The 27,985-nt window shown below is 36.0% G+C and overlaps 3 protein-coding genes across 4 annotated transcripts; 2 read left to right on the top strand and 1 right to left on the bottom strand.

Moving 5' to 3' along the window:
- The first annotated feature begins 12 nt into the window (after positions 1-12).
- LOC141701564 (exportin-T) lies at positions 13-11,085 on the top strand. Of its 2 annotated transcripts, none has more exons than XM_074505192.1 (15): positions 13-2,167; positions 2,271-2,360; positions 2,466-2,555; positions 2,706-2,810; positions 3,048-3,107; positions 4,414-4,476; positions 4,549-4,644; positions 5,174-5,338; positions 7,981-8,154; positions 8,299-8,364; positions 8,435-8,533; positions 9,080-9,226; positions 10,324-10,496; positions 10,579-10,628; positions 10,850-11,085. In XM_074505192.1, exons 1-13 carry the CDS (start codon positions 443-445, stop codon positions 10,408-10,410), a joined length of 2,967 nt encoding a protein of 988 aa, XP_074361293.1. In that variant the 5' UTR covers positions 13-442; the 3' UTR covers positions 10,411-10,496; positions 10,579-10,628; positions 10,850-11,085. The 2 variants fall into 2 exon arrangements, with proteins under 2 accessions (XP_074361293.1, XP_074361294.1); XM_074505193.1 differs by having other exon boundaries at positions 10,847-11,085.
- Positions 11,086-19,173: 8,088 nt separating this feature from the next.
- Positions 19,174-21,265, top strand: LOC141701565 (serine/threonine-protein kinase RIPK-like). Its single transcript, XM_074505195.1, has 5 exons — positions 19,174-19,619; positions 19,734-19,869; positions 19,948-20,084; positions 20,165-20,288; positions 20,457-21,265. The coding sequence occupies exons 1-5, from the start codon at positions 19,233-19,235 to the stop codon at positions 21,038-21,040; spliced, it is 1,368 nt and encodes a 455-aa protein (XP_074361296.1). The 5' UTR covers positions 19,174-19,232; the 3' UTR covers positions 21,041-21,265.
- A 715-nt stretch (positions 21,266-21,980) lies between these two features.
- On the bottom strand, positions 21,981-26,929 carry LOC141701563 (linoleate 13S-lipoxygenase 3-1, chloroplastic-like). Its single transcript, XM_074505191.1, has 8 exons — positions 26,318-26,929; positions 25,804-26,084; positions 24,705-24,942; positions 24,268-24,585; positions 23,875-24,068; positions 23,440-23,735; positions 23,088-23,351; positions 21,981-22,881 (listed from the first exon to the last, which is right to left on the bottom strand). Exons 1-8 carry the CDS (start codon positions 26,700-26,702, stop codon positions 22,125-22,127), a joined length of 2,733 nt encoding a protein of 910 aa, XP_074361292.1. The 5' UTR covers positions 26,703-26,929; the 3' UTR covers positions 21,981-22,124.
- Between the last annotated feature and the right edge of the window lie 1,056 nt (positions 26,930-27,985).

Here is a 27,985-nt window from a genome sequence, read left to right as displayed (position 1 = left end):
AGAAGGAAAGGGTGACAAAGCGGTGGTATATATAGAAGGGCGATTGAAGGCAAGCAATTGAAAAAGCCTCCGTCCATTCCATTGTTATATAAGTATTTCCCATTTATTCATTCACCCCCTCCCTCTCTGTCAGTGTCTTGTGAATTAGACAATCTAAAGACCCCAGTCATTGCACACTACCAATCCAAACCCTAGCTTTCTTATTTTTTAATTCTTGCTCAAAAACCCTAAAACCTACCTACACTGATCTCTCCTCATCTAATCATCTCTCCCTTTTGCTTTCTCAGAGGTAATTAACAGATCTCTCTCCCCCCTTCTTCAAATTCGTTAACTCTCTCTCTCTCTCTCTCTCTCCCCCCCCCTCTCTCGTTAATTACCATCCGTCATCACTGTGTGGACTAGTTTTGGACTCCAAGCTGTAAGTTTTATTCCTTTTTAATTAATGATGGATGATTTGGAGAAGGCGATATTAATTAGTTTCGATGAGTATGGGACCGTTAATCCACAACTTAAATCACAAGCTGTTGCCTATTGTCAGCAAATTAAGGACAATCCGTTAATTTGTAGTATTTGTATCGAAAAATTGTGTTTTTCTAAATTAGTTCAAGTTCACTTCTGGTGCTTACAATGCTTGTATGAAGTGCTTGGTACTAGATATTCTGATATGACTCCTGACCAGATATCGTTTCTCCGCAAGTCGTTGTTTTCCATGGCTTGTTTCGAGGGTCTCGATGATAAGAACTCTGTTAAATTGTTGGATGGCCCTGCGTATATTAAGAATAAGCTTGCTCAGGTTTTGACTACTTTGATTTATTTCGAGTACCCGACCGTTTGGTCTTCTGTGTTCCTTGATTTTTTGCCAAACCTGAGTAGAGGTGCTGTTGTTATCGATATGTTTTGTCGGTTGTTGAATTCACTTGATGATGAATTGATTAGTTTGGATTATCCGCGGACAGCGGAAGAGACGGCTGTTGCTGCTCGGGTTAAGGATGCAATGAGGCAGCAATGTATATCTCAAATTGTTAGGGCATGGTATGACATTGTCTCCATGTCGAGGAACTCTCATCCTGAAATATGTGCTAGTGTTTTGGATACTATGAGGAGATATATCTCTTGGATAGACATTGGGTTGATTGTTAATGATACCTTTCTCAGGTTGTTGTTTGAGTTGATTTTGGTTGATGGGGGGTTGGATCAGCTCAGAGCTGCTGCTGCGAGTTGTGTTCTTGCTGTAGTATCCAAACGTATGGAACCACAGCTCAAACTAAATCTTATAAAAAGTCTTCAAATGAGTAGAGTGTTTGTGTTGTTAGGGGAGGATAAGGATTCTGAGTTGGTTGCTAGTGTAGCAGCTTTGCTTACTGGGTATGCTACTGAAATTCTGGATTGCTACAAGCGTTTGAATGCCGAGGATAAAGGCGCTTCGGTAGAGCTTTTAAATGAGGTTCTGCCGTCAGTTTTTTATGTCATGCAGAATTGCGAGATTGATACAACATTCAGCATTGTGCAGTTTCTCTCTGGTTACGTCGCCACAATGAAGAGCCTTTCTCCGTTAAGGGAGACGCAACTTCATCATGTGGGTCAGATACTGGAAGTGATACGTATGCAAATTCAGTTTGATCCCATATATCGTGACAATCTTGATGTATTGGACAAAATTGGAAAAGAGGAAGAGGATAGGATGATGGAGTTCCGAAAGGATTTGATCACGTTGTTTCGTAGTGTAGGCCGTGCAGCACCTGATGTAACCCAAATATATATTCGGAACTCATTGATTAGCTCGGTTGCAGCACCTCCTGACAGAAATGTAGAAGAGGTAGAAGCTGCTCTATTCCTCTTTCATGCATTTGGAGAGTCTTTAAGTGATGAGGCACTGAGAACAGGGAATGGTCTGTTGAAAGAGTTGGTACCAATGCTCTTATCGTCAAGGTTTCCTTGCCATTCTAATAGGCTTGTTGCTCTTATATATTTGGATACGATAACCCGGTATGCAAAGTTTGTTCAAGAGAATAACCAATATATACCTCTGGTTCTTGCTGCCTTCCTTGATGAACGTGGCATACATCATCCAAATGTTAATGTTAGTCGCAGAGCGAGTTATCTTTTCATGAGAGTCGTTAAATTACTTAAAGCGAAGCTAGTGCCTTTCATAGAGACTATATTGCAGGTATTTGTTCTTTGTAGATATCTGAATCGTACTTGGGTGTATCTATTGCTTTGCAAGCCGGCTCCCCTCCTTTTGTACTTATTGTTTCTCAAATATTTGTTAGAGCCTACAAGATACAATCGCTCAGTTTACAAGAACACATTGTGTAGAGAATGATCTATTGGTAGCTGAAAATGGTAGTCACATATTTGAGGTAATTGCATATGCTCATTTAATCTGCCGATAAGACGATGTTATCAAATAATTTTTATGTCTTTATATATTTTTTATGGTATGAGTTCCCATGCCTGCTTTGTAGGCGATTGGCTTATTAATTGGAATGGAGGATGTGCCAGTGGAGAAGCAGACTGATTTCCTTTCATCGCTGCTGAGTCCTCTTTGTCAGCAGGTCAGCTTGCAGTTGCAGTAATGCACTTAAATTTTGGGTCGCCTAATTTTGAGCACCCTTCTTAATCAAAGACTTTATAAAAAAATTGTATTCACTTATTTAATTATAAATTGATTATGTACATGATATAAACTATTTTGCTTGGATCAGATTGAGGCATTGATTGCGAATGCCAAAGTTCAAAACTCAGAAGAGTCTCCAGCAAAAATATGGAATATTCAGCAAATAATTATGGCCATTAATGCTCTCAGCAAGGTTTTAATAGCTTTTAATTTGTTAGATATTTCTTGTGTTTCACCATTATTGATCCGTTTTAATAGTGATGTTAAATTTTAAATTTTCTCTCCACGCTAGTGGTTTACTCCTGTTATTTGCAGGCACGTTTTTTTTCTTTAGGATATTGGAATCGATCATTAATGGACAAATATCTGAATTTAATGTAGTACTATAAATATTTGGTTGGTTTTATATCTATTCTTTTTCTGTACTTAGGGTTTTAGCGAGCGACTTGTAACCGCTAGCCGTCCTGCAATTGGTCTGATGTTCAAGAAGGTTCGCATCAGTATTTATGTATCATAACCTTCTTGGCTGACTATATATGTATATATCTTCTTAATATTGTACATTGGACAGATTTTAATGTAGTTCTGATCGGTTTCTTTTTGACTTGTAGTTGTATAGCTAAACTTTAAGTCTTTTTTTTTTGCAACTGCGAGAATGATTTGTGAATAAAAACATTTATAGGTATTTGCAAGTAAAATTTTAGATGTTTTCAACCATGTTTTGCTTCAAGCCTTTCTATTATGCCTGTTAGTACTCCATTTTGAATCATCTCATAAATGTCTTCGATATAGATTCTATGGTTATCACAGCGCCAAGTCGAGCCTCGACACCCGAGTAGACAACGTCCGACTAGTTGTTAATAGTAGACAACGTGTTCATAGTACATATACTTTATAGATCTAATATATAATATGACTAATAACGCCAATTTCATAGTTAAAATCAAAATTAATAGAATAGTAAGCTCAAATAAGCATAGTTGCGGCATAGTAACATTCATATTCCAAATATCCAACATGTGCAAGTAAATAAAGACATAAGTATGATGAATATCAAGCAAAGTTAATCATCTTAATATCATTTTCATCTTCATCTCTTTCTTATATACTGTCAGGGGTTGGTATCTTAATATCATTTTCATCTTTATCTCTTTCTTAAATACTGTCATGGGTTGGATTGAGTCATGGTACACCACAATCGTACCAACTCGGGCACTGACCCAAGTACCTTCAGGACAGCTAGTCGTCGACAAGCCGGGCTTCGAGGCCCTCGGCGCCCGAGTACCTTCGCATCGACTAGTCGTCTTCGTGATAACAATGATAGATTCTTTTATTAGGCTGTGTTATAAAAAAAAGAAATCTGCATAATATGGGAAAGAAATCAGCAAGATTGTTGTTATGTATTCTAATTCATTTCGTTTCCTCAACTGCTTCTGTTTCACTAATTACGATCCTAAAGTGATGCCTGTAATTTAGGATCTATTCCAGTCCATTATATGTAGCCTGTATAAGGCCTGGATTAGAAAATAAAATTTGATTTTTCTAGATTCAAAATTCAGCGTGCGAGGGCTCTGTCGAGGACGAGTCTTTGCTCAAACCAATTCAATTAACATTCTTTCGTGTCAAGGCCTGTGATTCGATCCTATGGCAAAGAACGTAACAGTCTCATTACACATGTTAGCATTAAGTTTGATGTTTCTATCATTTAGTATGTGAATATCAGAAAACTTATTCTTATTGCCGGTCCGTTGCTACTTTATCACTTCCTTACAACTAATATTATTGTTTGTATGTAGACGTTGGATGTTCTGCTACAAATACTTGTCATTTTTCCCAAGATAGAATCCCTGCGGTACAAGGTAAGAACTGTTGAATTTACTGTTTTGGGATTTGTAATGTGATAACAACCTGATTCTAGGTCTGCTTTTCAGGTGACATCATTTGTACATAGAATGGTGGACACGTTAGGTGCATCTGTGTTCCCTTACCTTCCAAAAGCTCTGGAGCAATTGCTTGCAGAAAGTGAGGTATAATAATTTGCTGCATTTTGTATCTATGAACTCATCTTTTTTAGTAAGGTCATACTTTGCATTTTTTGCTCAATGAAATTAACAGTAGAGATTAGACCGATAAGAAGTAATTGTTGTAGGATATTGAAGAAGCTTTGTAGTCATAGTTAATGCTTTTGACATTGGTGCATGTTAAACCAATCTCCTATCTCCCTCAATTTTTTTCATTTCCTATTATTGTCCAAATTTTCTACTTCTCCAACTTTCCTTTGTCTAAGCAACCCAGGTTTGACATTTTTGTTTCATGTAGCTCACTTCAATGTTTCCCTGTTAATCTATATTGGATAAAAGACATTATATGTTTGCAAAAGCATGATTTTATCTTTCTAGTTGGAGTAGCTCGAAGCCTATAATTGCTTTTGCATTTTCAGGATAGAGTTTGGGACTTACAGTAGGGAGTTGTGCATTGTGGGTATTTTTGTCAAGAGGAATTGAATGCTTAGGTTGTAGTTATTAATGCTTCACTTTCCTCAATTTGTGGTTGCAGCCTAAAGAATTGGTGAATTTTCTTGTTCTACTAAATCAGCTAATTTGCAAATTCCGAGCTGCAGTCCAAGCTATAATGGAAGAAGTATACCCTGTTATTGCTGGTAGAATATTTAATATTCTTCCCAGGGATGGATTTCCTTCTGGGCCTGGTAGCAACACCGAGGTAATTGACATTATTGAACGGAGTTTATAGGTTTCCATGTCTGTGTGGGTAAGGCGTGTTAAAGGTCTTGATGTCAGAAAGAATCAAATTAGAACACGAGGACTTATCTGTTGTTAGATCTGTTATAGTGGCTAACATAGCTTAGATATATACATCAAAACTCACCTTTTCTGTGTATTGTTATGCCTATTACATTTTGTCATTTACTGTTTTTGTCCTATGATCCTCATTCATTTACTGTGGTCAATATTGCTATAATATAATTGCATGCCTTTATATGTGCGCTTTTTCATTTTAGCTGCCATCTTCTTGCATGCATTTCTTTCTTTTTTTCTGTTGCTAGGAAGTCGGGGGTGGGGTTGGGGGGATGTGAATGTGAAGGAGCAGATATCAAGTTTAATATGATGAATTGCATTGAGGATGAGTTCGAAGTTTGGATTAAATTAGCATAATGATTGTTGCCTTCAGATACATGGTATCATGTTCGCTTTGGGTTAATGATTGAATAATGCTATCTTTATGACTGGAGTGGTAACTTAACAGGTTTAAACGACCATAGATTTTTTTAAGAAGTTAAGTGAATGCATGCTCCCAGCCATTATTAATGTCATAATAAAAAGCAGTGAACTGATAGAACTAGAGCGTGGTTTAGAAGAATCGCTACCTCCAGAGATTCCCGACTGTGGAAGGGATAAAAACTATGGAAGACAACTGATAAGTACTCTCAGTTTAGTGTCCAATATTTTAGTAATAAAGTCTTAAGAAAATATGTGGGATTGGGAATCTCGACCTGTGTAGGGAATAAAACCTTGTAAACCTAGTGGACTAAGTCCCAAAACAATTGGACTCACTATAAATAGCCTACAAATATTATAGCTCCTGGCCAAATCTTCACGTGATTACACTAATTTCTCTACAGTTACTATGACCAAACTATATACTAAAAAAATAAATAAAAGATCCCCTGTATTTTCATTTTCCATCATTTAGCTAGAGGCCTAGAGTGCCACATGTTCTCTGAATAGTTTTTTGTAACCAATTATTTTTCAATTTCTATAACGAATTAATGAAAAGCTTTTTTAATGATATTACAGTACTTCTGAATGTCATGTCTTCATTGCAAATGCAAGGCAAGTAGCTGGCATTGTTATCTACTCGATGGCTAGTGGTCCAGTGGGAATTGTTAACAAGTCAACCAGAAACTTATTGCTTTGGCCAGTAATGGGTTACCCAAAGCCCTATCCTGAATTGTACAAAAATATGTTTAAATTAGAAACACTTACGCGTACTTCGGTTAACGTCTGTGGCTCTTGATATGAAAGTTTGCGGCAGGCAGCGTATATGATCTCTCCTCCAGCGTATGCAATTACTCCTGTGTATTTCGGTGTTTTTCATCTTGTTATCCACATCTCTCATCACTAAATTCCCAATTCCTAAATCGCGTGGTCTTCATATCTCAACTCGTCCGGGCCTTTGTTTATATACGCACCTTCTCGTTTTGGGCCATATTTATATTGTATACCCAGATTTTATCTGTACTAAGATTTTATTTTTACACTTACAATTTAAATAATTTCAATAGGAAAAGATTTATTTTCAACAGTATACAAGTAATTTATATTTGTATACAAGTTTTTTAATACAAATAATTTGTATAAATTCAATACAAAGAGAGATTTCTTTTTCCCTTTTTGATATTACAATTTTAAATATACCACATTTGAACGGATAGTAATATAACCACCTCTGGTTTTCCTTATTTTATATTTCTTTAGTTTTTAAATTAGGATTCAAAACAATTAACTGGTTACATTTTCCATATAGCAACTGGTTTCCAGGTACAACTGATTGCATTTTATAACCTGCTTTGATAAGTGGTTTATGGATATTTGAGCTTATTATAATATCAATTTTAAGTTGAACTATAAGATTGATCTGTGTTCAGTTTATACTTATATTATATACTAATTATTGTAAATATGTTTATATGAATTACTTCTCTAGTCTGGCTACTTGTCGACTAGTTGTTGCAAAGGTACTCGCGGGGCGAGGCCCGACTTGGTCCCATGATAACCATGGTAGCTGGTCATGGCTAATTCCGGTAGTGTGCCTGCTTGTCTGTACTCCAATCCCAACTAGTATTTCAAATGAAGTCCACTTCCAACTCAATCGCAAACTATCTTGTTTAAATACCCAACTGCTTAAAAGAATCAGTGTCTCTTCCTTTACGGACTACCATGCCCCCACTGTGGTTTTCATAAAGCTTATGTTGTGATGTTCGATGACACGTTACAAGGCCTCAAGAATTTTCGATCATGTAATATTCAAGTTTGGAATTATAGAATTATTAGTGTGATAAATTGCTTTTGATGTCAATAATTATCTTTCAGATTAGGGATACATTTTTTACCTTTTACAGATTAATATAATTTAGGAAAGTTTGTTTAGCTTCATTGTAGGAGTCACATTTTGTAATTTAAGGCATAATTTATTGATAGTTTGTAAGTTTTGAAAACGCAACCATTTCTTTAACAAACAGAAAAAGTTATTAATTTTGCCTGCTTTGAATATGTGTGTCCTGTGCATTTAGTTAACCTTTTGTACCTGTTATAGATTCATTTTTTAAAATAAACAAATTTCAGGAAATTCGTGAACTGCAAGAGCTCCAGCGCACGGTGTATACCTTTCTTCATGTCATAACAACACATGATCTCTCGGAAGTGTTCCTTTCCCCTAAAAGTAGGGGATATTTGGATCCAATGATGCAATTGCTATTGCAGACATCATGCCATCACAAAGATACAGTCATTAGGAAGGTCAGTGAAACTATACATTTAAAATTCTCTGACCATAAGTGAATTTTACCTCAGATTACCAGAGGTTTGTAAGTCTAGTGATTATACACACACAAACACGTACAGTTGGGGCTTCAGCTAATTACTGTTTTCTCTTCTATTCAGGCGTGCGTACAAATATTTACTAGGTTGATAAAGGATTGGTGTTCTAAGCGCTTCGGAGAAGAAAAGGTAATACACACTTTAAAACTTGGTATTGAATAAAATTATTTCAGGTGTACTGATGTCGCAACAATTTCAGGTGCCTGGTTTTCAAAGTTTTGTAATTGAGGCTTTCGCAACAAATTGTTGTTTGTACAGTGTGCTTGACAAGTCCTTCGATTTTCACGATGCAAATACTGTAAGTTTATTAGTAGCAGATGTTGGTTATATACTTATAGATACAAGTAAAGAGGCTTCCAGCCCAATCATCAGAGGTGTTGTGATATGATTATTTTCCACTTGTAAAAATATAGGGTAACTAGTCATCTTAACTACTAATGAATTATGGAAGTGTAAAGATTAGTCTGTCATCCTTCATAGTTCTGATCATCCTCCTCAGCTCCAAAAATTCAATCCTGTTAGTGTATTGAAACTAATCCTTTGCCAAAAGTAAAAATAAAGAATTAGAAGTTGCAGATATTAGGCCTATGTAAAAGGCGAATTAACCTTGGGTTAGCTTATTTTTCTGGTTGCTTTGTATACTTCTGACTGTTAACTTGCTTTGGTTTCATGCGAGGGTACTATTTATTTTAATACAATTTTTGTGTCCTATGTATTCATAAAAAAGGTACTTTATGTGGATTATTATTTTTGGGGGATGGGTGCTTGTAATATTGTTATTCTGTTTTCTACCAAGTTTCTACTGCCTACTTGCCTGACTTTTTTTTCATGATTTATGTGGCAGCTTGTTTTACTAGGAGAAATTGTAGTGGCTCAGAAGGTCATGTATGAAAAATTTGGAAATGACTTTCTCACTCATCTTGTATCAAAAGGTTTCCCGGCTGCCCATTGCCCCCAAGATTTGGCGGAACAGTATTGCCAAAAGATTCAGGTAACATGTAGACCTTCACTTGATAAAGATAATATGGAGTAAAAATATCCTCTGTTGTGGGATAAAGGCAAAAAGCTTCACTTGGATATTAGATCTTGGTGTAACACTATCTGTAGTAAGTTAAAATACAAGGTTATTGAGGGCAGCTTATAACCAACAAACCAGTCGTGGCATGACTTTGCAGGCTAGAATTGTAGTCCCATCTCTGTCCAGTATTTATCAGGGGCTCCAATGTATTAGGCCAATTTTATCAGGGGCTCCAATTTTCTGGTGGCGGCCAAACAAAGTCTTAAACTTTTAGTTGTTGCGGAGAACATTTCTTTTGATTTAAATTTTGTAATGCTTCTGCTGTTGGGACTACTGTTGTAGTGCTAATTCTGTCTCGTTTGTCACATCTTTGTTTTATCCGAGAATCTACAGTATATATTTTTCATATTATGCACTTTCTTTTAGTTTAATAAAAGAAGAGTCAAGGTTGTCGTTCTTAGTGGCCAAGAAGCGTAGTACTCATACGAACCTGTGTACAAAAGCCAAAATGTGTTTTTAGTAGATTTATCGTGCCATTATATAAATCTTTGATTCATTTCTTTCTTTGTCAGTTCATAACTTTATAAACAACTCCCTAACTTTATAAATAACTTTATAAATATATGAACTGACAAAGAAAGAAATGAACCAAAGATTTATATAATGGCAAGATAAATCTACTAAAAACACATTTTGGCTTTTGTACACAGGTTCGTATGAGTACTACGCTTCTTGGCCACTAAGAACGACAACCTTAACTCTTCTTTTATTAAACTAAAAGAAAGTGCATAACATGAAAAATATATACTGTAGATTCTCGGATAAAACAAAGGTGTGACAAACGAGACAGAATTAGCACTACAACAGTAGTACCAACAGCAGAAGCATTACAAAATTTAAATCAAAAGAAATGTTCTCCGCAATAACTAAGAGTTTAAGACTTTGTTTGGCCGCCACCAGAAAATTGGAGCCCCTGTTGTGTGGTTCTGTCAGTATGGAGTTGTATTATATCCTTGAGCTTAGCTTATTAATAGCATGATGCTAATATATGTTTTGACTTCAATTTACAGGGGGATATCAAATCATTGAAGTCATTTTATCAGTTATTCATAGAGAACTTGAGACAAGAACAAAATGGAAGTCTTGTTTTCAGATAGCATTGGCAAAGTTGCACCATTTGGTCAAAGTGTAGTAGTTTGTGGTGATGTAAGCACTAATGTTGAAACAGTTTTGCAAACACAAGGTTTGTACTTTTTGCTTGCCGCATAAATAGTTTGGAATTGGCAATCATCTCTTGCAGATAATTATTTCCATGAACATTGCAGGTATCATGTATGTATATAAAATGTTCCCAACAATTTTATGGCACTGAGAGGTAAACACATCTTTAATTTGAATGTCCTGTATGGCGGCTCTTGTTTAGAAAAATAATCATGTGTAACTTTTTTAAATTGGTCTTTATAATCAATATATCGGGATTGTAAAGTTAACATTTGTTTATGATAATATCCACTTGAGAAGTAAAATAAATTATAAGTTTACTGAGAATTTCTTCTTTATCCATGTTACTGATTTATTCTTACATTGCTTTAGCAGGTGTATATTTGAGAAAGCTGTTGGTTTGAATATGACCTGTAACGCATAAAATGGTTGCCTGGAGCTGTGAGCAATATAAAGTTTCTAGCAAGAATGTTTATATCAAATTTTGGAAATTTTTGATGTGTGACGGTTCCTTGGATGTGTGTATGTAGTTTACATCCGTAGTGTAAATTATTAATATTTTAGAAAATTAAAGTGATTCGGTTTTATTTATAGATTATAGATTATAGATATTTTGGTGTTTTGGTTGCGGTTCATTTCTGTATTTTTATAGCAGAGGAAAGGTGAGCCTGTAGGCCATATAGTAATCCATGCAGCCTGACCTATTATTTATTTGACCCCTTTTTGTACATTGAAAAATTATCACGGTTTAATCATTTCAGACAAGAAAAAAAAATAAAGCTAAACCATTATTCAAGTAATTAAGAATAAAAAATGCAGTGTTTATGCCAAGTGTTTCTGCCGTGCTGTGTTCCAAGTTTCATACCGGGCAGTGGCAACTTGGGCCTTATATGTGGACTTTGGCTCAATTGTGACGCCGACAGATTGCAGTCAAATCTTTCACCTAAAAGCTGGTTGGGTTTTTAGAAACCTGATTGTAAACACCATAATCTCTTCTAATGATGATGAAAGTAACAAAAAAATAAATAAATTCAAGTATAGAATTTTCAATTTTTCAATACCAATTCAACTAGCTTGGTCAATGAGAATACTCGAGCACTCTTTCTGTTACAACGTATATATAATAAATTAATGTTTCTTTTCTATATTTCTGGGTTTTTTTTGTTAAATATTTAACCTTTTTTTTTTTTTTTGTATAAAGAAAGTTGTGTTAAGTTACTCAGTCAGGTCTCAGGATAATGTCGTTTGGTGTTTGTTGTTGGTTGTCCAGGTTGGGCACTAGTTTTTAGTGGGGAGTGTTTTGTTTTAAATCAACATCGAATATGAAAATAAAGATATACAGGGATAGAAAAAATTAAATTATTTTATGCAATTACAGCAAATACAGCTATTGTTTATCTTTTTGCAAAAACAAAAAGAAAAGGGTTTTTTCTGGTACTAAAAACAGAACTCAGATTTTGGGTGCAAGATTCCATAGACAGTTGGATTTTGTTGCTATAACGAAATATGAACTTTGTTTTGGATTCCTTGTTCATGATTTACACATAATGCAGAACCTACTATACATCATTTTCTTCTTCATATTTTGGTCATAATATTAGTTTTTAGTAATGCAGTGTATTTGCTATTATCATATGGGCATATCATATGAGATGTATCCATCAAATTCGTGGACGGCTGTAATCGGGTACGAGGCTAGCTTGTTCAAAATATCGAACCTAATCTCTGCCCGAACTTAACTCGTTTAATTTTACAAGTCAAGCTGACTCGTTTAGCTAAACGAGCCGATTTTAACGAGTCGCGCAAGTTGACACGTTTAATTTTACACTTAATCGAGTCTCAAACACTATCTGAACTCGGTTTGTTTAATTTCACGAGTCGAGTCAGGTGATTCATTTAATTAACGTTCCAAATTTTTTATCCGAACTCTCATTTAACTAAACGAGTCGAATCACAATTAAATGGATTCGAGACAGGAGAACTCGAGACCCACACGAACCGAGCTCGCCCGGACCGATTACGGCCATAGAGGAGACGCATATGTACATATCGGGTAAAAATTAGGATGAACGGTTCATAATTAGGTTAGTGCGATTAAGCTCTAGTTTAGATTGGGTGAAATGGCAGTTTGGTCACTTCACATATCAGCAACTTGCAACTGGATCATCCAAGTCAAAAATCTTACAGTCAGGTCATTTCACTCTTAAAAACTTGCAATCAGGTCATTGGCCGTTACTAACGTTAAAAAATAGACAAAAAGAAGACTATGTTGGGTGAGTTGGCTTCGATCGATATGATGTGGCATGAACATGTCAGCTGATACATATTGTGACCCGATCCAACCAATCTAAAACCAAGTTATATAAGAAACCAATCGATAAATTAAGGTTCTTGTTATCTCTCTTTCTTCCATCTTCAATGTCTACTTCAAGGAATAGCTGCTCTTCAGTGAAGAATCCATACAACAATAGCAACTCTATCATGAGCCATAAGAAATAAAACTCAAACTTCGAATATATGTTTAATGGTATCAAATGCAAGTGTGATATTGCTGTTCCATATCAAGAAACTTGGAAAAAAGGTACAATGGATCCAGAGAGGAGGTTATTTGGATGTAGCCGCTACTTGGTAAGCTTATATATGGTCCACCTAGATTTATTTTTTTTTTCGAATTTGCAACAATTATTTCAATTTTTTGGTTAGGACCCAAGCAAAAAGTGTAATTTTTTTTGTGGGCTGATCCCCCATACCCGGATAGAGCAAGAGAGGTTATTAAGGAGTTGAAGGGAAAAATTAGAGGCAAAGATGAAGAAGTGCAAAGAGCTATGATGGAATTAAGCTTTGTGGAAAAGAAAATGTTGGTTCTAAACGAAGAATGTATTTCACTTCGAAGAGAATTGATGAAGTAGAAGCTATTTTGCGGAAGGAGAAACAATCTAACAAAATGAAGAAGTTGTTAGTGATCGTAGTCATAGCTTGGATTGTTTTTAGTTTGTTCAATTAATTTTAAGATTATAGTAGGGAAAATAATGTGTAGTAGTTTGTTAATTCTTGCAATGTGATGATGTTCATTAATTTAAAATGGTGTTCTTAATGTAATGTTGTTCTTAATGTAGTAGTTTGTTCTGTGACTTCGCAAAATAACAGTATAGTAGAGAAAGCTTGTAATCTTAATAAAAAAATAATGAACAAAAGAACTTGATAGATATGCAAAAGACTGTTAATGGTGATCCCGTTACATAGAATATTGTCATACATATTAAAGTTGAATGCATTGACATTGTTTAAAGGATAAATTATATCAAAAGATTCGCATTACAATAATTCATAGTCTAGTGGTCAAAAGCAACATGTTCACTTCTTTTTTGGCCTTGGGGGAGGGGGGCAAATGGCTTGATAGATTTTCTTGGTGTTTTCTTCTTGACTTTTGGTGGTCTTGTTGGAGGTGTTGAGGCTAGTGGAGTACACCATGTTCCTATATGCTTCCTCAAACTTGGTGTTGGCATCTAACACAATAGAAACAAGATGTATAAATATCGTAAACAATCACACCAACTAAAATATAATAATAAAATTAACATCACATACAAACTTCATTCTAGTGCTAGGTCCATGTTGTTCAAATGATGCAACAACTTCATCTATACCCTGTAATTCTTCCATTTTTGTTAGTGTCTCATTCATAAACTCATCTTCACCGGTTTGGTGCTCTTCATCTTGCATCTCTACGTCTTCATTTAACTCTTTCACATTTTCATTTGGAGGTGGATTTCTTACCTGTTTCCCCTTTCTTTTCTGCCCTTCTGCCGGATACTTGTCTCTATCTGGACATTTGTCCCTTCTGTAGCCAGCTGCTCGGCAGAGACCACAATGCATCACTCTACCCTCATATTTAATCCTTTTTTTTTTCCAGTAGACACAATACCCTCTCAACCATCTCTTCTTCTCATCTTTTTGGGTCTGCCCCTCAATTGTTTCTTAATTTTAGGTGGTAAAATCAAATATCCCTCAACATCTTCCCAATAGTCCTCATCTTTGATTATATCCAAATAGTAGGAATATGTCCTCATGTAAGTTTCTTTTGAATATCATTTATCAACAAAAGCAATAGGGTTCTTTCTAGCCTCCTGAATAGCAGTGACCCCATGGTAACAAGAAATGCCTACCAAATCCCACACTCTAAATCTACATGTCCTATTCTATAGGTTAACTGAGCAAGAAGTACCATTACCTTTAACTACATAAGTCTCCCTCCCATTCCAAAGAACTGTAAATCCAAGTGAGATTTTGACAGCTTCATCTAATATTTGTTTAGCTTTCGGAACAATGACAATATCTTTTTCAGCCATTCTATCTCTTTTTTGATGCACTCTTGTCATAAGCATATCATGTATTTCAATCAACATGTCAATAATAGACATATATCTTGCTTTCAAAATTCATGAATTAAAACACTCACTTATATTATTTTCAGTTGAATCATTTAGTGAGTGTGTCTGGAAGTAGGCCTTGGACCACATACTTGGCTGTAATTCATTCATCTTCTCAAAAGCACCCTTTGATGCATTATCCAGATTCTTCATTGCTTTTTTAAATGGTTGAGGGTGTGTTGCACATGATGCTTCCCAAAAGGCATGTTCCACAATGTTGCTTGGATGCTTATTTTTCAAGTTTGCTGATAGGTGCCTTGTGCAAAACCTATGCTCTACTTGAGGTAGCAATTCCTTTATAGCTTTGTCCAACCTCTGTTTGCAAGTAAGTAAAAAATAAGTAAAACCGAATCTGTTAAAACCAAAGTAAATGAAAGCAAGTAAACTTATAACTAATACCTTTTGTTGATAAAAAATGATGGTTTTCCTATGTCCATTTTGAAGATCAAGATCATCCATCAGCTGCTCCAAAAACCATTTCCATGAATCATAGTTTTCACTCTCAACAACTGCCATTTCCACTGAATATATGAAGTTTTCTGCATCTCTCCCTACTGCAGAAAGCAATTATCCACCAGTTATTGTTTTAAGAAAACAACCATCAAGCCCTAAAACTGGTCTGCAACCATTTTTTCAACCTTCCTTTAAGGCTGCATAACAAACATAAAACCTTCTAAATTTGTTTACATCTCTTTCCTGCAGCCTTGTTGTCGAGATTTTGACTATATTATGGCTATTACTTCTTAAGATCTCACCACCAAACTTCCTAATCTTGGCAAAATGTTCTCTTATCTTTTCTGCAACACCACACAATGCAGCCTTTCTTACTCTACTGCATTTTACTTCACATACATCTACCTTAAGTACCCTTTTAAACTCCTCCTGCATCTCACCTAGTTTCTAATTTGGGTTTTTCTTATTTTATCTCCAAAGAGGTCAACCAGGTAGTTGGTTGTTACTAACTTGTTTTTATAGTTCCACACACAGTTATGTTCATTTATTATACTCTTCAACTGTCACACATCCTTTTCTTTATTGTAACCAAGCCACATTTTAAATGGGCACCCTTCTACACAACCCACTTGAATTCTTTTTAAATCATCATGCAGATACTGGTAGGGCCTGCCAGTAGCCATAGATGTTGACCTCACAGCTTCTTTGAATTCTTTTCTACTACCAAAATCCATACCAGGTTCAAATTTGATGTCCTTTGTTGGTGCGTGCCTACTAAAAACTCCTTGTACATACTTCATTTTTTATTTTTTAGGATGGGGGCTAGCATAACAGAACTCATCATCACTCTCCTCACTGCTAGGATAAAATGCAACATCTGATTCACTACTATATTCATTTTCCATCTCATTTATCTCCTCTAATTCTGCTTGTCTCTCGAATTCAACCATTTTCTTTTTTTGTTCTCTACAAGCCCTCCTAATATCTACATATTCATCATCACTACAATTAAATCCCTCCATTTCATCCAATTCTATGTCTAAATCACCACTAGCAGGCATAGACATACAACACAATGTTATAATCACACAGCTTACTCAATTCTACCAGATGAGATTTTGATTCAGCATTATCTTTTCTTCTAGAGTTTTAAAATACAGAGAATCATATTCACCAACAACAGCATCAAAACACAGCTTCAATTCATTAATAGTAAGCTTCTCAAATTCAATTTTCTTATAAACCCTTTTAACATTACTTGTGTATGAGGGAAAAGGAACATGGACAAAGTGACCTCCATAGTACAGAATAACATTGTAATATTCATTCTTGTTAAACACAAGCAAACTAAGAAAGAGACTAACATGAAATTCGAGTTCATGCAAACTAACAAAAAGAATAAATAATTAATTTTATCACATAAAAAGAAAGAATAGCTATTACTTGCGTTTCTTCTTCACCAGTGGTCTCGTTTGTGTCTTCGTCTTCATCTTCAATAACGATTTTATCGTCATCCTTGTGACTCCGAGTTCACACCATCTCCACAATTAGGGTTCAAGAACGATTAATTTGAGGGAAATAAAATTAGGTTTAGAGTGTGAGATAATTGGAGTATACAATTAAAAAAATCGTGGATTATAAGGATCGGGCTTTAAAATGAGCGAGTTATAATTGGATCGGGTTTTACAATGGTCGTGAAATGTTTATCGTGTTTAATGACTTGATTGCAAGTTTTTAAGAGTGAAATGACTTGACTGTAAGTTTTTTGACTTGGATGATTAGTTGCAAGTTGCTGATATGTTAAGTGACCAAACTGACATTTCATCCCGTTTAGATTTGTATAAATAGAATAAAGGTAAGTATTCGAAAGTTGACAAACTATACTGAAGTTCATACAAAAAAGTTTAGCGTGGTACATTGAGTCGAGGCCATGAGACATGAGAGGGGTTGCTTATCGGGGTAACCTTTCATAAAAAATAATTTTATACTAATTGCTGTAAATTGATTTTGATATTCGGGACAAATCAAACCAAATCAAACCGTATCAAAGAAGACAATATATTAGTTCGGGGACATGGGCGTCAGCCAAAAGAGAAAAAATGTATGATCCACGATAGAATTGTTCCAAATCGCCAAGCTCGGACTTCAAGTGGATATATGCTTTAGAAGCTAATCATAATTTGGTTGAACTTAAGCTACAACAACAACATATTACTATTCTCATTCTCACAACTTCCGTTCAACAAACAAAATAGGAGACCGTTGATTACACTTTTTTCTTTCATTCAGTTTACACAGTGTGTGTGTGAGAGAGACAGACTGCGTCGGCAATATTGCCTACACTAACTACATGTTTAGATTAATGGATATGCCATTCTGGTTTTTATCAATGCAACCAGGACCGTTCAGGAGATCTACGGGCAAAAATAGAAAAAATGGAAAACCATAAATTTTAAACAGAATTCAATTGTTTAGTAAAGTACACAGGTAAAAAAGTTTTTTAATAAAGGGTTGCATTAGGGCCGCAATTTCGGACACAAACCGAAACCCGACCCGAACCAGACTCAATTCGTAACCCGATTTATTGAGTGAAAATCCTAAATTAACCATACACAACCTGCACAACTCGAAAGTGACCCGAAATGATCCAGAGAATTTCATTTCTTTCCACTTATTATTTCTTTTCATTTAATTTTAGGTAATTATAACATTATCTGAAATTGACCGGTTTACAAATAATAATATGATCTAAAACCCGAAATTGCTATGATACACTGGCGGGAGGCCGGAGAATTTTCCGTAATGGACGAAAATCTAAGTGAACTCGTGGAGGTAGAAGGCCTATGGGTTGTGAACATCTTTCCCGGAGGAGAAGTAATGACGCTATATGAGAAATAAGTACAGTTAACTGGGTCGGATTTATATTTTAAGGGCTCAGGTTGAAACATTTTTATTACCTATTTGTTATAAATCTTCTGCAGAAATGAGAACTTTCGATCCGCGAAAAATTATAGCGGAATGGGAAAAAAAGTTTTAATTTGGATCTTTTAAATAAAGATTCAATGGTTCTGGTTAGGCTTATTTGACACCCGGTTGTTAGAGATTAAGACACATCAATGAAAATTTAGGCAAAAAGATTAAACTAAACTATAAAGAACATCTATTTCACATGCAAGTAAATGGATTAACATAAAAACAAATGACTTAGTAATATTTATCGTCGAATTTTAGTAAATGGACATGTGCATGTTTTAGTAAAAAAAATATTTAAGAAAGTAAAGCCACATTTTTCATACTACACAAAAAAAAAAGAGTCCCATCGTTAATAGCAGGAAATTATGATTATAACAATTTAACAACTTTACTTGTAAGAAAAGTAAATATCCCAAGGAGAAAATAATGTTGAAAAATATGGCTTAAGAAATGTGGTAATGTACCAAATTTTATTGAAAAATCATCCTCTGGGTCATAGCGGTAACTTTCATAAACGTGACAGCATGAAACACAGAGATATCTTATCTCTCTGCAGCTCAAACAGAGAATCACTGCTACATTTCCTAGTTTTAATTCTAACATTTTCAAAGTCAATCCCAAGTTTCAATGGGAAAATTATATAAAAAAAGTTGCAAAGAAAATAAACAGACAGAGAAATGCACTGAACAATATTATCATTTACTTGTAAAAGATTTTCATGATGCTAAATAGATCTCCAAATGGGAAAAAACAGCACAGCCAAGAAATTATTTTCATGTGTATAAATATGGAGTGACTTTGCAGATATGTACATGTCTACACATGTCTCTCTTTTCAGATTAAACGTGTTACAGGCCTTTAACTATCATCAACTTTTCAAGATTTTTTGTACATTGAAAAAAATGGTTCTGAAGAAGAACAAATGGAGAAGTATTCTTCCAAGTTGTTTGAATCCGAACTACAAATCTGATGAGTCCAAAAACAGAGTTTTGAAGGAGAGTTCTTCGAAAAGGCTATCACTTTCTGATATAAGTTACCAGAGCTCCTCATTTTCTTTGATCAGTGACCTTTCCAACTCTGTCATTGGCTTGAATCTTCATATCTTTACTCTTGAGGAGCTCAAGTTGATCACACACAATTTTTGTGGAACTAATTTTCTTGGGGAAGGCGGGTTCGGACCGGTTTATATGGGATTCATTGATGACAAGGTTAAGCCTGGCTTGGCAGCTCAACCTGTTGCAGTTAAAAGATTGGATTTGGATGGGGGACAAGGCCACAGAGAATGGCTGGTTGGCATTTTACATTTTCTTGTCTTTCTTGCATGGCCATCTGTAACATAATTTTGATAGATGGATGCTATATTGTTAAAATTAGTATATAAATTCTTTCGTTTGCATTTACAGGCGGAAGTGATATTTCTAGGGCAATTGACACATCCCCATCTTGTGAAGTTGATTGGTTACTGTTGCGAAGATGAGCACAGACTTCTTGTCTATGAATATATTGCCAGAGGAAATCTCGATAATCAGCTGTTTAGCAGTACGTGTATACTAATCTATTCACTTCATTAGTTGTATATTTAGTTAGATCTTGCTAATGTTTGAGTTTGAAATGCAGAGTACTCTGTTTCATTGCCATGGTTGACAAGGTTGAAGATTGCAGTTGATGCCGCAAAAGGCCTTGCCTTCCTCCACTGTGAAGAACCTCCCATTATCTATCGTGACTTCAAAGCTTCTAACATTCTGTTAGACTCTGTATGTTCTTCTGTCTTTTTGATTTTTTTAAAAATCATCTATAAAAGCTATTGGCTCATTCTTGAATTATAAATTAGCAGGATTACAGTGCAAAGGTCGCTGATTTTGGGCTAGCTGTGGATGGTCCTCAAGGTGTTGATGCACATGTCACAACAAGTGTAATGGGAACCGAAGGCTACGCTGCACCTGAATATCTCATGACAGGTATCTATGATAAACTCCGGTCTCACTCTTTCTGTAATTATATTTTCTATGCAATTTGAGAAAGCATTGACGTTAAAATTGTAAAAGATCGATAACTTCACTGAAAAATGTGATAGTAATGCAAAGCTGGCAGAACTAAAATATACTACAATGTTGTTAAACTTTTAGGTCATTTGAGCACAAAGAGCGACGTGTTTTGCTATGGAGTAGTGTTGCTAGAAATATTAACTGGACGACGAGCTATTGACAAGAGCAGGCCAAGTCGAGAGAAGAACTTAACCGATTGGGCCAAGCCATTTTTGAGGGATCCTAAGAAACTTGACCGGATATTGGACCCGAGACTAGAAGGCCAGTACTCAAAAGAAGGGGCTAAGAAGGCTGCTGCTCTAGCTTACCAATGTCTGAGCCACAATTGCAGGTCAAGGCCAACAATGACACATGTGGTCAAGACATTGGAACCCCTCTTGGACTTAAATGACATCCCACTTGATTCTTTTGTGTATACTGTTTCAACAGACGTGGAAAGATCGCAAAATGACAAAGACCAAAGCATAAAAACTGAAGATGATAAAGAAAAGATGTGTAAGATTGCGAGGAATGGCTCAATGCGGAATGGACACAGACAGTGGCGTCTGAGAAAATCATCAAAATCTGGAGCTGTATATTCTGATACAGCACTCTATACAACACATAAAAATGCTTATGATATGCCATTGCATCAAGAACAGGAAAGAATAGTTAGGGGAAGCTAGGATCTATTCATATCCCTCCGTTGTTTAAAGAAGAAGAGAAGAAGAAATGCGTATTAGGAATTAATGTCTTCGCAAAGACATTTGGCGTACACAACCAAGAGATTGTACTTGAAAGTGTGACATGATCCTACCACTTCCGAGTGTGACATATTAGGCGATGTTTATTTGATTTCGTTTATGTCTGTATTGAGTAGTTGTGAAGTGTGAAATATAATGCAGAATTTCCTCAATTACATTTTTGATTAAAATCTATATAGTTAAGAGCTTTCTGTAAATGTGGGAATATCACTAAATGGGAGTACATAATATTGGAACCTACTTTAATAGATTTCAGTTGTTTTTTGTTTGCTCTAAGAAGCTTGTTTTTTGGTGCATTTCCCTAATACAAGAGATCCAACACATGATCTATTTGTTTACGCACATCTACTGGATTCTTGTAGAGTAAGGGAATCATTATTATCTTCAAAATCCTGAAACATCTTATATATATATTCCATACAATAGTTTACTAACATTATGCATTCAATTATTAACATGATGTTGAGGGTTAACCAAGTGACTTGATATAGTTAGTACCTGTTTGTTCACAGCTGTAGCCCTCTAAGCTGCATCCATATAAAGATAACTATTAAGTTTTTAGTTGCAGAATAACATTTTCCAGATGCAGTAAATACTTCACCAATCAAGCTGGAGATTTGAGTAATCAACTTATGGATCAGTACTCAATAACAACCACAACGTGCTCTGAATCTCAAATTTGAAATGAAGACGGGGATGATTAGCCTGGCTAAATTGACTGATAGATCTTCTAGTATTGGCTTATTGCATGTTTGCATTTCTTTCATTAATATATAAAATCTGTATTAATCCAATTTCTTATGACAACCAAGTTCAACATTCTATACAAAAGGGTAGTTCCTATAAGCTACCACTTTGGCACTTTCTCTGCATTGCCTGACAGTTTTAAATTTAAATTTTTATACATGGATTTTATATACGCCCAAGAAATTTATACTTGTAACTAGTGCCATCCCACATCTAGGTTTTATGGGACTGCTACAGTTTTAACCACCTAACTTAAGTTTCATATAGTTACACTATTAGGGATACCCCTACATGTTGCTCCAGGACCAGAACTCGGTGCTAGTAGCTCGTATGGTAACACTCCAGCACCGCATCTATTCTTGAGTTTTGGATCACGATTTCTTTCTTCAATTTCTTTTTCTATATGTCCAATCTTAGCTGAGAACTCGTAAAATGCCTCGACGATTTCTGCATCTCCAGACCAGATAGAAGGGTTACTTCTTTCTCCAATGTACTCCTCATCTGCGGAATGAGTTGACAATGTGTCCACTACCGCCATGTACTTTGTTGATTGTAGCATACTTGGAATGGAAGCAAGGAAGTATTTCTGGGGATCAGAGAGAAAGTTTACGTATTCGGGATCATTTTCATCGGGGACTAATCGCCTCATGAGTGGTGGCCGGTTTGGAACATAACCACCATAAGGATACTGACCAAAGTTCAATGCAGCATGCTGTGCAGATGCAAGCCAGATTATGGTGGTGAGTATGGATGTGAGATCATTGCTGGTGGCTAATCTAGGCCACCAGCTTTCGTTGCACACATCAGCATGGCCCACATTGATTGATTCTGAATACCAGGCCTGGAGCTCTCTGTCGTTGCAGACTGTGTCAGAGTCTGGGTAGTAATGATTAACATAGGTGCAAACCCAGTTATCAATAGCGTCCCAGATTAGAAGTCCATCAGCAGCATATGGGTAGTCATCAAGTAGGAGTTTCACACCATGTGGCTGTGTTGAGTCCGGTACTGCCATACCCCTGGAAATTAGCATACAGTTCATTAGACTAGCAATATGTAGAAAAATTGAAATTTTATATTAAAATAATTTGTGCACATTGTTTGTTTCAAGAAATTGCAAATGCTTCGTTGAGGGCTAACTGTCGAGTCCATGATGGTTTGGTCCAGTAGTCTACTAGATATATAGTTGCTATAAATTAATTGTGGTCTGTTTGCAAGAGTTTACCTTCGGATGAGATCAGCAGGAAGTCCTTCAAGATCAAAGCGCCAATTCTTGTAGGCAGCCGCACTGATCTCCATGCAATAGCGACCAGGGGTGAAGCATGCCTCAATAACACCATCAGCATTGATCAGATTCTGACGAGCCAGGGCATTGATCTCAAGGGTATATCTCATGTGTGGGTCAAGAAGCTTATATATAGGGTGCATTGCACTCAGTTGCCTATGTGCCGCAATAATAAATGGCTCAGTACATGCATGTGTGCGTAGCCTGTAAAAATTGAGAGCCCAGTTTAGTAAAACACCCCATAGATGGAGGTAAAAGAAGCAAGGAATGTCAACAGAATGCTAATGCTCACCAGTGATAAACGAGTTGATGAGCTCCGGCATCATTGGAACACACATGTGCTTTTGCAAGCTGCCATAACCAGTTGGTAGTGGCATCTACGGGAGGTGTGAACACTCGTTTTGATCTGGAACTAGGACCAGGCAAGCTAAGCTCAATAGCGATGGGCTTGAGGGTGCCTGAAGGAGTTGAGAAATAGATAGTGCGTGTTGCATATGTTGCACGGCCATCAATGGCATTTATTTCATCAAGAAATGGTAGGTAAATGTCATGGTAATCCACAATAAAAAGTTTATTTCCCTCCAAAGCCTGTGTACAATCATCAAAAATAAAAATAAAAATTAATTGCTGAGTAGGAGGAATTAAGGACTTTAGTCCAGAAACTTTTGAAGGAGTCATGAACTCAGCGGCTGTGTTAAATATCAATCTTAAAGATATGATTGAATACCTCTTGTAGTGTCATGCCGTTCAGATGGCCAGCAATGTGTTCTTCTTTAAGCGCTGACTCTTGAGGGCCATGAAGCTTGGGGTCAAGCTTGCTCACTGGAGGAAAAACAGTGAGTCTTTCGATGGCGACAGGGTTAACCCCTGCTATTGCTTGCCTAGCGAATTCATCATCTCTCATCCATGCAAATTTATCCTCTGCAAAATAAAATAATAAGTTACTGACAGTGGATACATTTAATTCTAGTATTGGGGCTATTAAGAAAATCTGCGTCAGTTTTTGAGGCAGGAAAATCTTTTAAGTCATTATTCTGGTATATTTAGGTGCCCAGGGTTATGTTAGATCAATTGCAAACTTGTTAAGGTATAAGAAGATGATAAGGTCAGTGATGCTTACGCGAAGTTATCTTGGGAATATCGTATTTTAGGAAATTGGCCTGCCTTGATCCCTTTAGCATGGGGAACTTCTCCACAAACTTATCTTGTGTTCCTAGATTGAGGGGCAGACCTTCACTGTAGAGGCTGTCAATATGTTCGAACCCCTTGAAGTCAGGGTTGTTTGGCGAGAACTTTGCCGTTATAGTTGGAAGCAAGTTGTGGAGCATGCCTTTAAGCCTACTAAATGAGAAAGTATTTGATTTACACTCCTCAAACTGTTCATCTCGTGGCACGTACATAGGCAATGGTTTCTCCACTCTGCTCTCCGCATAATCATCTGTGGCAAGAAACAAAATAACAGTTTAAATTCAACAATGTAGTTCAATAGAAAAAGTAATTGTTTCAAGTTCAAAAGTATCAGCAAGTTCAATCAAGTCGCAGGTTATTGACACTTACCAGTATTGGAAGGAAGGCGTCCAGTGCGACAGCGTCTTGGATATGGGCGTTTTTCACCTCCAAGTGTTGGCCTAACAAAGTCAATTCCTCTATCAGGATTGCCCAAATCGTTGTACACATCATAATCATATATCCTGTCTGACAATTTTCTAACGCCTTTGCCATCACCCCGCAAATCTCTCAGTTCTTTCTGTCTCAATGCTCTCAGCCCTGCTGGCGTCTCATTTGGCAGATATGGCTGTTCATAAAAATCAGAAATATTTAATCATGATTATCCACAGAATAAATAAACTAGACTTCGTATTCTTGTTTATGCAATGTCCAACAGTTTATCCTGTACTACAAGTTTAATCGACAACTACCTGATAATTCGATGGCCATTACATAATTGGTGCAAGGTTTAATAAACTGCTACAGACTTGTATGAAGCTAGAGCAATGTTGGGAATTTGGGATATTTGATTAGAATAACTATCAACGGGCCCATACTGAAGTGTTATGATAAATGCTAAATTGCAACTTAGCTGCACTTATGGTTGGATGTCTTTGTAACAAAGTTTGCACACTAACAACTGCCATCTTAATATCTAAGTTGTCCTGTTCATACCCTATTGACTACGATACTCAATGATTTTCTTCCATACACAAGATTAGATATTATCATCGCATACCATATGCGAAAAACGCGCGCACACACACACGGAAAAAGAAAGCAAAAAGATCAAGAGAATCTCTTGTATAATCCATGTGATGATTAAATTACCACAACAGGAAAGGATGAAGAACTTTCTGATTATATAAAACTCTAGAGGGGGATGAAGAATTATGAAAAGTTCAAATTGGGCTGGCATGAATAGTTCAATTCTACCAAGTTGTACCATTATAAAAGCCTAGAGCTCTAAAATATGTACATTGACTTCACCAATTGATCAAGAACTCTTGGCGGATTATTTGAATAGTATGATCCACATTTGACTTTCAACTATTTGAAAAAGTCCAATTAAGCATGAGAAAACATAAAATAATGATGCACCAACAATAGAAAAAAAAATCATAGAAGATCAGTGAGTATCTGCAGTAATTAAGTAAAAATAAATTACCTGATTAGAAAAGAAAATTCTTTTGCCAGGAAGATGAGTGTTTGATTGAACCCATGAACAGCAAGGGAAATGAACAGGACCAGAAGCAAACCCTTCAATGGTGATACTCTCCATAAAAAACTCCTGGTGGTGCTTGTTAATCACTGTGATTGCCCCTGGCTCTCCAAAATTTGAGTCCACCACGAAATCTGCTGTATAATTCACTCTCTCTTCTTTCACATTTGACTTTTCACACCAATCCCTCAATACAGTTTCCTTACTTTTCTTCGGTGTTCCTGTCCCTGCAACATTTCAACACATATCAATCACAATTCCCAACAAAACCAAACTTTTTAACCGCTAAGTTAACGGTTCTCCTAAAACCTTGATCACTAATCAAGATCATATATTATGTTGTAACCAAAACTAAAAAGGACATATTTTTGTTAATCAGAATCATGTAATATGAACATATGCTGAAACCAACCAAAAAAGACAATAACTTTAAAAAATCATGCCAAATCTTGAAACTTACTTGAATCAACTTGAGTGCTGACAAGCTGCAGAACAACATTTCTTCCAAATTTGTCGGCAAAAGAATCGACATGTCTAACAAGTGATTCCTTAAAGTCTTCCTTAATCTTGTTTCGGACAGTAATAACAGCTCTAACCTTAAATCTAACAGGCTTTTCAGGAGCAACTCTGAGTAAACTATCAGTAACAGCAGCTGAAGGAGTAGTCCTCTGAAACCTCTTATTAGTATTGTCAGAGCAACATAAAACAAGTGGATTAGAAACAGAAACCCGATGATTACGAGTTCTGTGAGTGAAATGATTATTGAACAAAAGAATGTTTGATGAAGTAACAAATGAAGATTTGTCCAGAACAGAAAATCCCATGATTTCTTTAGTAAGTGCCATTTCAACCAACCCTCCTATTCGGTGTATGGCAAAAAAATAAAGGCACTTACGGTAGAAACCGGAAATCGGTTTGACTCGGTTTTGTTCCGAAAAAATGAATAGCCGGAGCTTGGAGAGTAGTCTGAACTCTGAAAGAATGTAAAAGAAAAGTAGCAGGAATGTAGTGATGGTTATGTACTAACAATGGAGGGGAAATGTTATGTTATATATAATGTTTGTGTAACAACTATATATGTGGATCCTCTCAATATATACAACAAACAACTCACCGGCCAACACGTTTAAATTTTGTATGTTATTTTTGAAAGAAATAATATGTAAAATATGTTTAATTTGTGGCAGTACATAATGTTTTCAATATGTACTTATTTATTTTTATATTTCCTGGGGCCACCTTTTTCATCTTTGACGAGCGTTTTTGCGGCTCTGGGTACGAGTCAAACCGAGTTATGAGTAAACACGCTCGCCTCGACGGAGGAAGGTTATGAGAACGTGAAACTTTTAGCCATATTTACGTTTTTACCCTTTTAACTACCAAAATGCCCTGCCTTGTGCCTTTTGCGCTTCAGAGGTTTTTTAATTTTCGGAGCAACCTCATATAAAAAGATAAAATTGTCTTTACCCATATAAGCACATCTATCTACACTATCTATCTATACTATATTATAATATAATATATAAAATATTAAGAAATTTGGTAGTTAGTCGGTCGTTAATTGTTAAAATTACATAATTACCCTTATTACTTTATGTAATATTAAAATACTTAATATTCAAGCCAATTCAACTTCTTCAGTACCTGCTGCAATAAAATAATTACCCAACTACTTAATATAATATTAAATCAGTTAATATTCAAGCCAATTCAACTTCTTCGGTAACGTACCTACACATGCCTTTGGCTCTGGCCGGTCCAACATGAATTGCCTTGGTACATGTTAAAGAGCACATGTGATGGCCTCAATCCCGGGGTCAGGGGCTGATGTCACTAAATATAACAAACCACAAATATAAACTACAAAATTATTATTACTACACTAACAAGACCCCAAACCAAGATCCATTCCAGGTTCATGTATGATTTAAGCTACTTACTATTACACAACCAATTATTATAAAGTCTGACACACTAACTTATTCGGCAACTCATCAGACCGTACATGATCTAATACAAACTACCTCAGAGGAGCCGGGACCGGAAGGAGCTGAGACTCTGTTCTGACCAGGTCTGATCAAGATCGTCTAGGCAACTGCGATATATATATATATATATATATATATAT

Source organism: Apium graveolens, unplaced genomic scaffold, assembly GCF_009905375.1.
Source record: "Apium graveolens cultivar Ventura unplaced genomic scaffold, ASM990537v1 ctg4079, whole genome shotgun sequence".
Classification (NCBI taxonomy): Eukaryota; Viridiplantae; Streptophyta; class Magnoliopsida; order Apiales; family Apiaceae; genus Apium; species Apium graveolens.
The sequence above is the reverse complement of the archived record's forward strand: the minus strand, read 5'-3'. Positions and strand labels throughout refer to the sequence as shown.